The sequence below is a fragment of the Ornithorhynchus anatinus genome, chromosome 1, assembly GCF_004115215.2.
Source record: "Ornithorhynchus anatinus isolate Pmale09 chromosome 1, mOrnAna1.pri.v4, whole genome shotgun sequence".
NCBI lineage: Eukaryota > Metazoa > Chordata > Mammalia > Monotremata > Ornithorhynchidae > Ornithorhynchus > Ornithorhynchus anatinus.
Genome location: NC_041728.1, coordinates 118,030,208 through 118,046,903, shown reverse-complemented (window position 1 = coordinate 118,046,903; position 16,696 = coordinate 118,030,208). Strand labels below are relative to the sequence as shown.

Sequence of the window (16,696 nt, the reverse complement as noted above, 5' to 3'; positions counted from 1 at the left end):
ACTGTCGGCTGTGTGACTGTGGGCGAGTCACTTAACTTCTCTGCCTCAGTTCCCTCATCTGTAAAATGGGGATGAAGACTGTGAGCCCCACGTGGGACAACCTGATTCCCCTGTGTCTACCCCAGCGCTTAGAACAGTGCTCGGCACATAGTAAGCGCTTAACAAATACCAACATTATTATTATTATCTGTAAAATGGGGATGAAGACTGTGAGCCCCACGTGGGACAACCTGATTCCCCTGTGTCTACCCCAGCGCTTAGAACAGTGCTCGGCACATAGTAAGCGCTTAACAAATACCAACATTATTATTATTATCTGTAAAATGGGGATGAAGACTGTGAGCCCCACGTGGGACAACCTGATTCCCCTGTGTCTACCCCAGCGCTTAGAACAGTGCTCGGCACATAGTAAGCGCTTAACAAATACCAACATTATTATTATTATTATTAGGGCCCTGGGTCCACAGCAGGTGGATACAAAATGGGGCTTAAGGACTGGAGCTAGAGGGAAAATTGAGAGAATGGGCTTAAGAGTTCCGACAGAGTGGGCCCACTTCACTTGGGAACCCAAGCCCCACGCTCCCATCATCTACCTATTTAAGTCAGGACACTCAGCAAGAGCAAAAGCTCCAAGATACTCCTAAACTATTATTATTATCAAGTTCTGTCAGGTCATTTTTGCTTCATAGCGCCTCTATGGATATATTTTCTCCAGAGCATCCTGACTTCTGCCATAATCCGTAACCTAACGGTTCTTCTGTTATAAAAATAATAATAATAATGTTGGTATTTGTTAAGCGCTTACTAGGTGCCGAGCACTGTTCTAAGCGCTGGGGGAGATACAGGGTAATCAGATTGTCCACATGGGGCTCACACACTTTTAATCCCCATTTTACAGATGAGGGAACTGAGGCACAGAGAAGCTAAGTGACTTGCCCACAGTCACACAGCTGACAAGTGGCAGAGCTGGGAGTCGAACTCATGATCCCTGACTCTGAAGCCCAGGCTCTTTCCACTGAATCACACTGCTGTTATGGTCTCTATCCATCTAGCTGCCGGGCTGCCTCTTCCACATTTTCCCTGGACTTTTCTTGGCATTAGTGTCTTCTCCACAGAATTAGTCCTCCTGATTATGTGTCCAAAAAATGCTAATCAAAATCGAGTCATTTGGCTTAATTTGCTCTAAAATCCATTTGTTCATTTTTTGGGCAGTCCATGGCAGTTTGTACCCCTAAACTAACCATCTCTAAAGTAGTTTGCTTGGAAATCTGGACACTTCAGCAACCTTAACCATCCTTGGGTTTTTAAGATGGTGAGCCCTCCAGGGACCTGGGGGGACAGGGACCTGGTCTAATTTTTTCCAGTGCTCAGTACAGTGCTCTGTTCCTAATAAATACTACTATTACCTGGCAAAATGCCACTCTGGAAGGAGGGCTGATGAGAGCTATGTCTGTGTGTGTGTGTTAGTATGCTCTGAATGCTCTATGAGGGAGACAGAGAGAGAGAGAAAGGGAAAGAAAAAGAAATACAGTTACAAACAAGGAACACAAACACAAAAGTGAGGAGGTCAGAAGAAAAGTAAACAAAAAAACCCAGAAGTGATGAAGGGTACAAAAGGGAACTGAATTGGAAGGAAGAAATAAGTGACAGATAAACTTTTTTCAAGTCCTACTATGAAGGTTTCACAGTCCTTAGCCTCACAGCTAGGTTGAATGGGGATCTTGACAAATGGATATTTAAAAGACAATTACTTGGGATGAAATGTACAAAAGTAGGACATTTTCCAGGATTCTTTACTGTGCAGTTCAGGAAGTTAAAATTTGAGATTAGCCCACATGATCCAAACCATTTGGATACTAATTTTTTTCAGATGTAGAAAGAAGCATTCTTCATGCAGGTGCTCTCCTCCTCCCTCTCTACCTCATTGTTTTCCTTCTTCCCATTACTTACCTCTTTCCCCATGGCCCCTGCTTCTCCAAGCCTTACTTCCTACCACCTCTAAACCTCTTCAAAGCCCCTCTGAAACCACATTTTGTCCAAGAGGCCTTACTTGATTATTCTCTCATCAGCAGCATGGCATAGTGGCTAGAGCACGAGCCTGGGATTCAGAAATTTGTGGTTCCAATCCCAGCTCTGCCACTTGTCTGCTATGTGACCTTGGGCTTCTCTGGGCCTCAGTTCACTTCTCTGGGCCTCATTACCTCAACTGTAAAATGGGGATTGAGATTGTGAGCCCCACGTAGGGCAGGGACTACGTCCAACTCAGTTTGCTTGTATCCAACATGATGCTTGGTATAGTTCTTGACACATAGTAAGCACTTAACCAATACTAGAGTTATTCTTATTCTCCTCGCCCTGTTTCCCTCTCTACAGCCACTTCAGAACTTCCAGGTCACTCAAGTATTTGGGTGCTCTTAGACTTTGAGCCCCAGGAGGGACAAGAACTGGGCCTAATTCCCACCTGTGAATTCTTGCCCACTGCACCTGCTTAATAAATACTATTATTAGTGCTATTTCTCACTTTTCTCCTTTACCCCGACCCTGTTGCACATATGTACATATATTTACTATTTCTTTTCCATACTTATAATTTATTTTAGTGACCGTTTCCCATGACAGACTGTAAGATCCTTAAGAGCAGGAGTCATGTTCAATGCGATGTTAAAGTTACTCTATTTACAAATGTATGTTTGTACAAAGTTGCCTGTCCTTCGACAACACTTCAACCTTCACGTATTCACAGCTTCTTTTAGCACTTTGGGATGTGTCGATCTGCATGTGCTATGATGTCAACGTTCCTCCCTCCTACCTGTAAATTATTCTGGACCTGTCTTCTCACATTTATCTGCAGCTTTTCGAGGGCAGTGAGTGCTCATCCCTCTAGACTGTAAGTGCTTCATGGGCAGGGAATGTGTATGTTTATTATCTTGTACTTTCCCAGGCACTTACTGCAGTGCTCTGCACAAAGTAAGCGCTCAATAAATATGATGGAATAACTGAATGAATGTCTATGGAGAAGAGGTGTTGCTCAGTGGATAGAGCATGAGCCCGGGAATCAGAATGACCTGGGTTCTAATCTCAACTCTGCCGTTTGTCTGCTGTGTGACTTTGGGCAAGTCACTTCACTTCTCTGGGCCTCAATTACCTCATCTGTAAAATGGGGATTAAGACTGGGAGCCCCATGTGGGACAGAACTGTCTTCAACCTGTTTACCTTGTATCTACCCCAGTGCTTAATACAGTGTCTGGCTCATAGTAAGCACCTAATATCATAATTATTATTATTATTAGTAACTCTACTGTGGGCTCTCAAATGCTACTGCAATACTCTGCACATTACTAATTCAATGAAGAGAGAAGCAGCATGATCTAGTGGAAAGAACAGGGACTTGGGAGTCAGAGGACCTGGGTTCTAGGTCTGGTTCCACCAATTGCCTATTGGATAACCTAGCACCAGTCACTTAATTTCTCTGTGTCTCAGTTTCCTCATCTGTAAAAATGGGGATTCAATGCGTGTTTTTCCTTCTCCTTAGACTACGAGGCCCTTATGGAACAGGCGCATGGGTTCTAATCCCAGCTCTGTCACTTGTCTGCTGTGTGAATTTGGGCAAGTCACTTTACTTCTCTGGGCTTCAGGTATATCATCTGTAAAATGGGGATTGAGACTGTGAGCCCTATGTGGGACAGGGACTGTGTCAACCCTATTTCTTTGTATCTACCCCAGCAATTAACACAGTAACTACTTAACAAATATCACAATTATTATTATCCAACCTCAATAGCTTGTATCTACCCCAGCACTTAGGACAGTGCTTGACATATAGTCAGCACTTAGCTAAAAACATAATGATCATTTATTAAATATTAATATAAATGATGACTTTCTCTTGGCCTTCTTGCTTTGGCTCCCCTCCAGCTCTTTTATCCTGTCTCTTCTCCCAGTATTGATCTATTTCTACTTTTCTACTGATTCTACACCCTTCTTTTGATGGATATTCAACTCATGTTTCTTCTTCCTTGATTTTTCCCATATTCTCCATTGCTAAGGTCTCTTTTTTCTCCCCTACTTCCCACCAATTCCAATGGCTCTCCTCTGTTATTTTGTTTTTGCAGCTTTCCCTTTTATTTTATTTTTTCTTTTCCAGCCTTCCCTAATCTTGTTTCCCTGTTCCTTTTCCTCTTTTGGTATCCCTTATTCCTTTTTTAATGGTATTTGCTAAGCCCTTTCAATGTACCAAACATCTCTGCTTACAGAGAAGCAGCATGGCTTAGTGGATAGAGCCTGTACCTGGAGTCAGAAGGACCTGAGTTCTAATCCTGGCTCTGCCACATATCTGCTGTGTGACGTTATGCAAGTCACTTAACTTCTCTGGGCCTCAGTTACCTCATCTGTAAAATGGCGATTAAGACTGTGAGCCCATGTGGGACAGGGACTATGTCCAACCTGATTAACATATCTACCCCAGTGCTTCGAACAGTGCTTGGCACATAGTAAACACTTAACAAAATGCCATTATTATTATTGACTGTGTCTGACCTGATAATATTCTATCTACTAGTGCTTGGTATAAGGTTTGGCATATAGTAAGTGCTTAACCATTATTATTATTATTGTCAGAGAAGCAGCGTGGCTCAGTGGAAAGAGCTCGGGCTTGGGAATCAGAGGTCATGGGTTTTAATCCTGGCTCTGCTGCTTGTCAGCTGTGTGACTTTGGGCAAGTCACTTCACTTCTCTGTGCCTCAGTTACCTCACCTGTAAAATGGGGATTAAGATGGTGAGCCCCACGTGGGACAATCTGATCACCTTGTATCCCCCAGTGCTTAGTAAGTGCTTAACAAATACCATCATTATTATTCTTACTAAACCCTGTACTGAGCATTGGGGTAGATACAAAATAATCAGGTTGGACACAGTCTATATGCCATGTGGGACTCACAATCTTAATCTCCATTTCACAGATGAGGTGACTGAGGTACATAGTTAAATAAGTTGACCAAGGTTACACAGTATACAAGTGGAAGAGCTGGAATTAGAACCCAGGTCCTTCTGACTTCCAGGTCTGTGCTCTATCTACTAGGTGACACTGCTTCTCTAAAGCACAGCACTGAATAGTCACTGATTGAACACTGTGCTGTATGTGTCTCCCATTTTCCAAATTTTAGACCCTGAGGTGACTTCAAAACTTGATACTTGGGAGAAGTAGGCAGCATTTTACAATTTTTACTATCATATTATCTGATTTGTCAATATAGTTGGGCACAGTGGTGTCCACAATGTCAGATGGAGTATTCCCTGACGACTTACTATAGAAAGTGACAGCACCTGTAAATAACATTAAAAATTCATTTGTCCCTTGAGTAATCAAGTCATTACAGGAAAGAAATTCAAATTTATGATTTCCCATTTATCACTAAAGCTGCTTGAAATCAGAATTATCTTTCTTCAACTCTGTTTTTGCTAAAGTGTTGGATTACTGACCAGGAAATGTTACTTTTTTTCATATTGTACTTAATGATAATGTTGGTATTTGCTAAGCGATTACTATGTGCAAAGCACTGTTCTAAGCGCTGGGGGGGATACAAGGTGATCAGGTTGTCTCACGTGGGGCTCACAGTCTTCATCCCCATTTTACAGATGAGGTAACTGAGGCCCAGAGAAGTTGAGTGGCTTGCCCAAAGTCACAGCTGACAAGAATTGGGGCTGGGATTAGAACCCATGACCTCTGACTCCCAAGCCCATGCTCTTTACACTGAGCCATGCTGCTTCTCTAAGTACTTCCCCAAGTGCTTAGTACAGTGTTCTGCACATGATAAGCACTAAATAAATATGATTGACTACTAAATGTTTTCATGAGAAAGTATTAATACAATCTACTACTACCACAAAAATGGAATTCAATTCATATTGTCTTTAGGTTACGTAATGAGTGGAAAATTTGGTTTTGTTTGTCCCTCAGAAAATATGAGGCTTTTGTTAAAGTTGACAACTTTCAAAGTGTGTGAGATTACTTTATTTTTCACTCCATCATTGTGTGATAAATGCCTCTAGATCCATAGAGCTGAATTGAAAGTTCTCTTTCTCCAATTTGCCCTTGGGAACATTGGAAATGTAGTAACCCTGGACAAACAATTCTATTAATTCTGTCTTGGGATGCCTCATTGGTCCACTGTCTCTAAGCCTTAGGTTGATTCAATTACTTTATGGACCTTTTCCCTACCTAAGGATTGACTGATTGATGATGTGGACCACTTAGTTGGGTTCAAGAAAAACCCATACACAGAGTAGTTTTAAACATTTTTCTTTAAATTTTCTAATGACAATAATGATCAGAAAGAAGAGATCCTTCATGTTTTCAGCAAAGGAAATTTGTGAAAGCGAGGGACGAGTCCTGACTACAGATGAAATGGAAGTGTTATGATCTCAAGAAAACACCTGCACACTAAAATCAAGAGGAGCTTGGAGATATCCATGATTTTTGTTCTCTTCTCCTGCAGAGGACCAGCATCTTGGCTGAAGAAGTTCACTGTACCTTCTTAAAGACTTGCTTGCATATGACACCTTCTACTCTCATTTCCTGAAAAGCAAAAGCAATATATAATTATAACTCTGTCAGAAAATGCCAAAAACCCACTGCATGACTCTCTTAAAAGAGGTTTTTCATCCTCACACCATGATTCCTCTGCATTGGGTATAAATAAATTATACCCTGTTATTCATGTTTTGAATTAATGTTTCCTAGTGGTATGATGAAGAAGTGGTGAAGAAGCGGTGTGAAGACAAGCCATGTGGCTTAGTGGACAGTGCATGGACCTGGAAGTCAGAGGTCATGGGTTCTAATTCCATGCATGGTGGTATGAAGAAGAAGCAGTGAAGAAGATCTGCGCTTTCCTCTCCATCCAAACCGCTACCTCACTGGTACAATTTCTCATCATACCCCACCCGGATTACTGTGTCAGCCTCCTTTCTTATCTCCCATCCTCTGTCTCTCCCCACTTCAGTTTATACTTCACTCTGCTGCCTGGATTATCTTCCTAAAGAAATACTCTGGGCATGTCCCCCCCACTCCTCAAAAGTCTCCAGTGGTTGAGTATCAACCTTCTCATGAAGCAAAAACTCCTCACTCTTGGCTTCAAAGCTCTCCATCATTTTGCCCCTTCTTACCTCACCTCCCTTCTCTCCTTCTACAGCCCACCCCGCACACTCCACTCCTCTGCCGCTAACCTTCTCTTTATGCCTCATACCTGTCGACCTCTGGCCCATGTCCTACCACTGTTCTGGCATGCCCTCCCTCCTCACATTCGCCAAACTAGCTCTCTTCCCTCCTTCAAAGCCGTACTGAGAGCTCACCTCCTCCTGGAGGCCTTCCCAGACTGAGCCCCCCTTTCCCTCTGCTCCTCCTCCCCTCCCCATTGCCCAATTCCCTCCCTCTGCTCTTCCCCCTTCCCCGCCCAACAGCACTTGTGCATATTTGTACATATTCATTATTCTATTTATTTTATTAATGATGTGTACATATCCATAATTCTATTTATCTATTTTGATAGTATTGATGCCTGTCTACTTGTTTTGTTTTGTTGTCTGTCTCCCCCATCTAGATTGTGAGCCAGTTGTTAGATAGGGACTGTCTCTATCTGTTGCCGAATTGTACTTTCCAAGTGCTTAGTACAGTGCTTAGCACACAGTAAGCGCTCAAATATGACTGAATGAATGGTGTGAAGAGAAGCCATGTAGCTTAGTGGACAAAGCATGGGCCTGGGAGTCAGAAGGTCATGGCTTCTAATCCCGGCTCTGCCACATGTCTTCTGTATGGCCTTGGGCAAGTCACTTCACTTTTCTATGCTTCAGTTACCCCATCTGTAAAATGAGGATTAAGAGTATGAGCCCCATGTGGGACAGGGTCTGTGTCCATCACAATGAACAAGTATTTACCCCAGTGCTTAGAACAGTGCTTGGCACAGAGTAAGCATTTAACAAGTATAATAATAATGATAAGAATAATAAAAAAGAAATTCAGTAACCAATGCAGGAAACCAATGAAGTGATCAGTCAACTAATCGATCAGTGGTATTTATTGAGAGCTTATGGTGTCCAGAACACTACATCAATTGCTCGGGAGGATATAATAAGTTTCTAGAAACTTAATCCCTGACCACAAGAAGCTTACAATCTAGTGGGTAAGTCAAATATTAAAATTAATTACAGCTATGTGAAGCAACAGAAAAATACAGAAACTTAATGAATTTGTGTTCCTTGAAGCAGTTTATAGTTATTACTGGTTCCAAGGAAAACAACAGCAACTGCTGCCTTCCTACCTGCTGCCTTAACTTCCTCTCCTCCAATTACCTTCTTGACATCCTGCAATATGCATCCTGTCCTCCCCAATCCACTGAAACAGCCCACTCCAAAGTTACCAATGACCTCCTCCTGGCTAAATCCAAATACTTCTACTCCATCCTTAACTACATTGACTTTTCAGATGCTTTCGATACTGCAGACCGCCCCCTTCTTCTGGAAACGCTACCTCGGTTTCACTGACGTTGTTCATTTATTTATTCGATAGTATTTATTGAGTGCTTACTGTATGCAAAGCACTGTACTAAGCACTTCTCTTCTGATTTTCTTCCTACTGCTCTGGCTGCTCCTTCTTTGACTTTCACTGACTTCTCCTTTGCTTCCCACACCAAAACTGTGGGAGTCTCTCAAGGCTCAGGTCTGGGTCTCTTTCTATTCTCCATATACATGCACTCCCTTGGAGATCTCACTCACTCCCTTGATTTCAAATGCCATCTCTACCTGGTTGATTCCCAAATCTACCTCTGAAGCCCTGACCTCTCTCCTTCTCTGCACTTTCACTTTCCTCCTGCCTTCAGGGATCTCGACTTTGAGGTCCTGCTAATGTCTCCAGCTTAGAATGTACAAAAGAGGACAAGAGCTTCTAATCTTGCCATCCAAACCCTCTTCTCCCAACTTTCCCATCACTGTAGACAACACCACAATGCTCCTTGCCTCATAATCTCAGTGGCACAGCTGTGTGACTGTGGGCAAGTCACTTAACGTCTCTGTGCCTCAGTTACCTCATCTGTAAAATTGGGATTAAGACTGTGAGCCCCACGTGGGACAATCTGATTCCCCTGTGTCTATCCCAGTGCTTAGAACAGTGCTCTGCACATAGTAAGCGCTTAACAAATCCTAGAACGAGTCATCTACAATCGATGCTTAGAATTCCTTAACTCCCATTCTCTCCTAGACCCCCTCCGATCTGGCTTCCGTCCCCTGCACTCTACCGAGACTGCTCTCTCTAAGGTCATCCATGACCTCCTTCTTGCCAAATCCAATGGCTCCTACTCCATTCTGATCCTCCTTGACCTCTCTGCTGCCTTTGACACTGTCGACCATCCCCTCCTCCTCCATACCTTATCTCACCTTGGCTTCACGGACTCTGTCCTCTCCTGGTTCTCCTCTCACCTCTCTGGCCGATCATTCTCGGTCTCCTTCGCTGGAGCCTCCTCCCCCTCCCATCCTTTAACTGTTGGAGTTCCTCAAGGGTCAGTTCTTGGCCCTCTTCTGTTCTCCATTTACACTCACTCCCTCGGTGAACTCATTCGCTCTCACGGCTTTGACTACCATCTCTACGCAGATGACACGCAGATCTACATCTCCGCCCCTGTCCTCTCCCCCTCCCTTCAGGCTCGCATCTCCTCCTGCCTCCAGGACGTCTCCACCTGGATGTCGGCCTGCCACCTAAAACTCAACATGAGCAAGACTGAGCTCCTCATCTTCCCTCCCAAACCCAGTCCTCTCCCAGACTTCTCCATCACCGTGGATGGCACGACCATCCTTCCCATCCCGCAGGCCCGCAATCTCGGTGTCATCCTTGACTAGTCTCTCTCGTTCACCCCACACATCCTATCCGTTACCGAGACCTGCCGGTTTCACCTTTACAATATCACCAAGATCCGCCCTTTCCTCTCCACCCAAACGGCTACCTTACTGCTACAGGTAAGGTACTGCTACTGAACAAATACCAACATTATTATTATTATTATTATCCTTGACTCATCTTTTATTCAGTGCACACATTCAGTCTGTCCCCAAATTCTGTTGGTTCTACCTTTACATTTCCAAAATCTGCCCTTTCTTCTCTATTCAACCCAGTACCACACTGGTTCAAGCACTTATCGTATCCTGTCTCCAGTACCGCATCAGCCTTCAAACTGATCTCCCAACCTTCGGTCCACATTCCATTCTTTTGCCCAGATCATCTTTCGGAAAAAAAAAAAATTAAATCCATGTCTCCCTTACTCCTCAAAAACTCCAATAGTTTCCCATTTTCCACTGCATCAAACAAAAACTCCTTGCCATCAGTTTAAGGAACTCAATCAAGCTCTCCTAGCATACCTAACCTAGCTAGTCTACTACTAAAATCCAGCCCACACATTTTTCACCTCTAATGCAAACTTATTCAATGTTCTTTCATCTCCACCAATGCCTTGTCCATGTCCTCCCTCTGGCCTGAAAGTCCCTCCCCCTTCATATTGGAAAAACCACCATTCTCCCCACCTTCAAGGCCCTATAAAAATTTAATTTCCTCCTATAAACCTCCTCTAACATCTCATGTCCCCATTCTATTTTCTCTCCCTTCTGCATCACCTATGTATCCCTAGGATCTCTACCTCGTAAGCACTTTGATACTCCCCTCATTTCTAGCTCCACAGCATTTATTTACCATAGCCTTATACTCTGTTGTTTTCCCTATCTGTAATATATTTTAAAGTCTCCCTCCCCACCTAGACTGTAACCTCCTTAAGGGCAGGCATTATGTCTACCAACTCTATCAATCAATGGTATTTATTAAGCACTTACTATGTGCAAAGCACTGTACTAAGAGTTTGGGAGAGTACAATATAACAGAGTTGGTAGACACATTCCCTGCCCACAAAGAGCTTACAGTTTAGAGGATACAACATAGTTGATATACATGTTCCATACCCACACAGAGGTTACAGACTAGGAGACAGGCATTAAAATAAATTATGGATATTACATAAGTGTTGTGGGGCTGAAGCTGGGGTGAATATCAAGTGTTTGAAGGGTACAGATCCAAGTGCATAGGTGACACAGAAGGGAGAGGGGGCTGGGGATAGGGAGGAATGAGGTCTTAATTGGGGAAGGCCTTGTGGAGAAAATGAGATTTTAATAAGGCTTTGAAGGTGGAGAGGGCAGTGGTCTGTCATAAATGAAGGGAGAGGGAGTTCTAGGGGCAGGGGGAATTGATGAGATAGATGAGACAGAGGTAGAAAATTCAAAAAAAAAAAAAAGAGGTGCAGGGAAGTTGTGAGTTGCCCAAACTCACAGAGCAGACAATTGGTGGAGGTGGATTAGAACCCAGGTCCTCTAACTCCCAGGACTGTGCTCTTCTCCACTACGCCACGCTGCTTCTCATAAAAATATTTAGAGGTCTCAACCTGGACAGCAATGGTTTAAGAAATGGTCTCAAACTGTAGGGAATGCCATTGGAGAACTATATGGAAGAAATCCTCCAGGGTAATTTGAAAGAATGGACAGCGCAAGGTGAGAATTATGCAGCCTTGGTTCTTATACGATTTATAATGACGGTATTTGTTAAGTGCTTACTATGTGCCAAGCACTGTTCTAAGCACTGGGGGACATACTACTCAGTTATAGAAGAAAGATCCTGTTGAATCTAAAGAAGCCTTCTCTACGGCCCTGAGCTGTTTCTTGCAGAGTGCCTTATTTCAAGCAGGGTTTGTGGTTCCTTCAGCCTCCAACACAATGAGAGGAACAAGTGCTATCATTCGCTTTTTCCTTTAGAGAGGAGATTAAGTTTCTTTCAGGAGAAAAGTGCATTTTACAAGAGTTGCAACAAGGTTTAAGGAAATCCCCATAGATTACCCTCTTGATAAACAACATTAAATATGGATTCAGAGATAAAGAGAAAACTGAAGGAAAAAATGGGGAAAACATTTTGGAATGCTGAAACTGTCTTCTTGTTTTAAGGATGTAATCCACACAGGTTTTAATTACATGGTAATCTACACCAGGTTTTAGATTAAATTATTTCCTCCAAGTGGTTGTAGGGCAGCAACTTGGTCTAGTGGTTAGAGTACGGCCCTGGGAATCAGAAGGACCTGTCTTCTAATCCCAGCTCTGCCACTTTTCTGCTGTGTGACCTTGGGCGAGCCACTTATCTTCTCTGTGCTTCAGTTACCTCATCTGTGAAATGGGGATTAAAACTGTAAGTCCCTTGTGGGACAGGAACTGTGTCCAACCTGATTGGCTTGTATCTGCCCCAGGGTTGAGAACAGTGCTTGACAAATAGTAAGTGCTTAACAAATGCCATTAGTAGTAGTAGTAGTAGTAGTAGTAGTAGTAGTAGTAATAGCAGAATATTGAACATGGATGAACCAAGGAAACATTGTTTTATAAGTGAAGTACAGAAATAAAATTATTTTGATATTTTAGGGCAAAAGGTGATTTCCACTTGAAGGGCCCAGATCATTCAGGGCAAAGGCTATTTTGGGAATTTAGATAACCTGTGGGTCAAGATATAGCCTGAGATTAACCAGGATCTATGCTGATGCAATGTCTGGTTGGGATATAATTTGCTCTGATGGGTCCCTTGAATAAAGTAATCAAACTGATCTATCAAAGAGCGGCCAGTGAACTCACAGATTACTTGCAATTAGAAAATTGGCTTTTACATAAGGGGCAAGAAAGAATAATAGCACTGCAGGAGATTATTGCTTTAGAGACAAGTTAAATGCAACACCAATGCTTAATTACTCTACAGTAAGCACAGATAATGTGTGGCAAACTGTGTGATATTAAATGTATCCATGTGAATAAAGGGAAAAAAAAAAGAGAGAAGGCATTTAAAATTCAACACATCAGAATTCAACATACCAGGTGCAGTTCATCTCCTTCGATCCACTGGGTCCATCCACGTCCTTCCTTTTCCCCTTTCTGTACACAAAGAAGTTTATCTCCATCCCAAGTCACGTTAGTCTAACAAAGAGGCAGAATGTTTTGTCCTTAATAACAAGCATTATTGTGTTGTTCGGTTTTATCTATTATTCTAGGGTGAATTTCATTACAGAGAATCTACAAAGCAACCCATAATAGATATTCTAATCACTTCAGCTAATTAAAAAGGGTAAATCACCAAAAAAGTTGTGAAAGTGTCTGAAATTTCATTAGAAAGAGCAATTCGCGGACAAGAAAAAAGTTATTGTGTTGACCAATGGAGGACATTTTGGGTCAAGGAAAATGCACCAAAGGGATTCCTGGAGGTAGATGTCATGGTGGGAGATTTTCATAAGGAACATGTAAATACTTGGGTTTCTTTTAAGGAAATTAACAAAAGAAAGCAGTGACCATCTGTTGCTGCCATGTTCCATTTCCTTCTTGTTGGGAGCTATTCACGGTGAGCAAAGGTGACCAAAGTTAAACTGATGATTAGACCTCCATCTTTTCACCACACCTCTTGTGAAATACTCCAACTCTTCTCTTTTTTCTCAATTAGACCCTAGTTTCATTCAATCGTATTTATTCAGCACTTACTCTATGCACAGCACTGTACTAAGCTCTTGGAAAGTACAATTTGGCAACTAATAGAGACAATCCCTACTCAACAACGGGCTCACAGATTAAAAGAATAATTATGGTACTTGTTAAGCACTTACTATTTGCCAGGCACTTTTCTAAGTGCTGGGGCAGATACAAGTGAGTTAGGTTGGGCACAGTCCCTGTCCCTCATAGGGATGACACTCTTAATCCCCATTTTACAGATGAGGTAACTGAGGCCCAGAGTAGTGAAGTAACTTGCTCAAGGTCACACATCAGACGTGGAAGAGAGGAATTATAACACATGACCTTCTGACTCTCAGGCCTGTGCTCTCTAATACTAAGCCACACTTCAACAACAAAGAATGAATTTCACTTCAAATGCCTTCCAAAAGATCTTGGTGCTTTCACACACTCAGATAAAGAGTGACATTTATTTTATTTCAATTCTGCCAACTACCTCATTTTTTTCTGGGAATTATCGCTTAAATGACAGCTCTCACTGAGAGACGCTGAGTTCTCTTAGTGTTGCTCTCCAATATTGACACATTTTCCTTCTAGTTTGAGAATTCATCCTTTAGGTCTTCTTAATTGATGCAGAGGCTAGATTAATTCAGGGGCTCACCCTGTCATTCAATCAACCCACGTCGTGAATTGAGTGTTTACTGTAGGCAGAGCAATGTACTTAAGGACTTGGAAGAGTAGAACAGATTTGAGAGATACTATCCCCGCACCCAGGAGCTTATCCATCTAGTGGGGGAGACCGATGTTAAAATTAAGTGGGACCCCTGGCTAAGAGATGGCTTCCAAACATCCCCGCCAAGTGCAGCAGGATGGAGCCAGGCGTTCACCACCTATCACTCCCCGCTTTGTTCAATCAATGGTATTTATTGAGCACTTACTTTGGGTAGAGTACTTTACTGAGCGCTTTGGTGTGTACAGTACAATAGAGTTGGTAGTGAGTAGTGGAACTCCCTCCCACCCTCTCCTCTGGGCCTATAGCTCCGACCTGTTGCTGGGGCCAGTACATAGGAGACATCCATCCAGCTCAGAGATCCCAGGCTCAGCTAGTCCCTGAGACCAGCAGGGAGAGAGAAACAGGGCTAGAGGATCACTCCTTCACTTGTCTCCCCTTCTCCCATCCCACCTTCATTCCCCCTTCTAATAATAACAATAATAATAACTGTGGTATTTGTTAAGCGCTTACTAGGTGCCAGGCACTGTACTAAGCGCTGGAGTGGATAACATCAAATCAGGTTGGACACGGTCTGTGGCCCATATGGAGCTCGCAGTCTTAATTCCCATTTTACAGATGAGGTAACTGAGGCACAAGGAGGTTAAGTGACTTGCCCAAGGTCACACAGCAAGACAAGTGGCAGAGCTGGGATTAAAACCCATGACCTTCTGAAGACCGGGCCCATGCTCTATCCACTACACTCGAGACTGTATGCTCGTTGTGGGCAAGGAATGTGTCCATTTATTGTTGTATTGTATTTTCCCAAGAGCTTTGTACAGTGTTCTGCACACAGTAAGTGCTCAGTAGATACAACTGAATGGGTGAATGAATGAATGAATGAATGAATGCATGCATGCATCAACCTCCTTCCTGGCCTCCCTGCCTCCTGTTTCTTACCACTACAGTTCATACTTCATTCTGCTGCCCAGATCATTTCTATACAAAACCATCCAGTCCATGTTTCCTTACTCCTCAAGAACCTCCAGTGGTTGCCCATCCACTTGGGCATCAAACAGAAACTCTTTACCACTGACTTTAATGTACTCAATCACCTTGCCCTCTCCTACCTTACCTCGCTGCTCTCCTTCCACAACCAGCCCGCGAGCCTCATTCCTCCAATGCTAACCTAATCTCATCTATCTCACTGCTGGCCCCTTGCCCATGTCCTGTCTCTGGCCTGGAACTCCCTCCGCCTTCATATGTAACAGACAATCACTCTCCCTATCTTCTGAGCCTATTAAAAGCACATCTCCTCCGAGAGGCCTTCTCCAAATAAGCCCTCATTTCCTCTACTCCCACTCTCTTATGCACTGCCCCTGCATTTGGATTTGCACCCTGTATTCAACCCATCCTTGATCCCAGAGCCCTTATATACATATCCATAATTTATTTAATTATAGTATTGTCTCCCCAGGTAGGCTGTAAGCTTGTTGTGGGCAGGGAGTTTACTACCCTTACAGTGCTCTGCACATAGTAAGTGCTTGATAAATATGATTGATTGATTGATTCCTCTAACCCCAAAACCTAGACTGAGTGGGAGGAGATCTGGGCAGAGCTGCACCAGTTGATCTCCTCCAGCTTGAGCTCTAACAAAGCCCTGGCCCCAGAAGCCAGGGAACACCATCACTCCAAACACTGGCTTACTAATAGCCCCATCAGTTAGCATTAGCTGGTCGCCACAGACAGCAGCATTAATTATCATGGGATTAGTAAATCAACTATGGGACTGGCTGGGGAGAGACATTAGTCCCTTTTGAGCTGGGAGATTCAGGCACAGAGGAGCCAGCCTGGGGTCTGGGGAGGTTCTATGCAGGGCGCCAATCAGTGAGGCTAGGGAGATAGGTGCAGCATGACTCCATGGCTAGAGCATGGGTCTGGGAGTCAGAAAGTAATGGGTTTTAATTCCGGCTCTGCCACTTGTCTGCTGAGTGACCCTGAGCAAGTCACTTCACTTCTCTGGACCTCAGTTACTTCATTTGCAAAATGGCGATTAAGACTGTGAGCCCCACATGGGATAACCTGATTATCTTGTATCTACCTTAGTGCTTAGAAGAGTGTTTGGCACATAAGCGCCTAACAAATACCATAATTATTATTATCGGGGCCTCAGACACCTCATCTGGAAAATGGGGATTGCGACTGTAAACCCCAGCTGGGACAGGGACTATGTCCAACCTGATTTGCTTGTATCCAACCCAGTGCTTAGTACAGTGCCTGGCACATATTAAGTGCTTAAGAAATACCACCATTATTATTATCATACAGAGCTTGTACTAATGATGTCACACTTCACGTGGAGTCTCCCAAAGTCCCTTAGCTTTGGACACAAGGGACCAGCTCAGGGAACACCCAAAATCCAGGCCCAGGCAAAATCCA

The 16,696-nt window shown here is 43.3% G+C and overlaps 1 protein-coding gene across 1 annotated transcript in view; it reads right to left on the bottom strand.

Annotated features, from left to right (window-relative positions):
* Nucleotides 1-5,987: 5,987 nt before the first annotated feature.
* Nucleotides 5,988-16,696, bottom strand: part of RBP1 (retinol binding protein 1) — a 66,316-nt gene continuing 55,607 nt past the window's right edge. The window contains exons 3-4 of the mRNA XM_001505411.5: nucleotides 12,925-13,026; nucleotides 5,988-6,574 (exon numbers count right to left, since the gene is read on the bottom strand). Coding sequence (XP_001505461.1) covers nucleotides 6,521-6,574; nucleotides 12,925-13,026 — 156 coding nt within the window. The 3' untranslated portion in view covers nucleotides 5,988-6,520. The remainder of the gene's footprint in view (nucleotides 6,575-12,924; nucleotides 13,027-16,696) is intronic.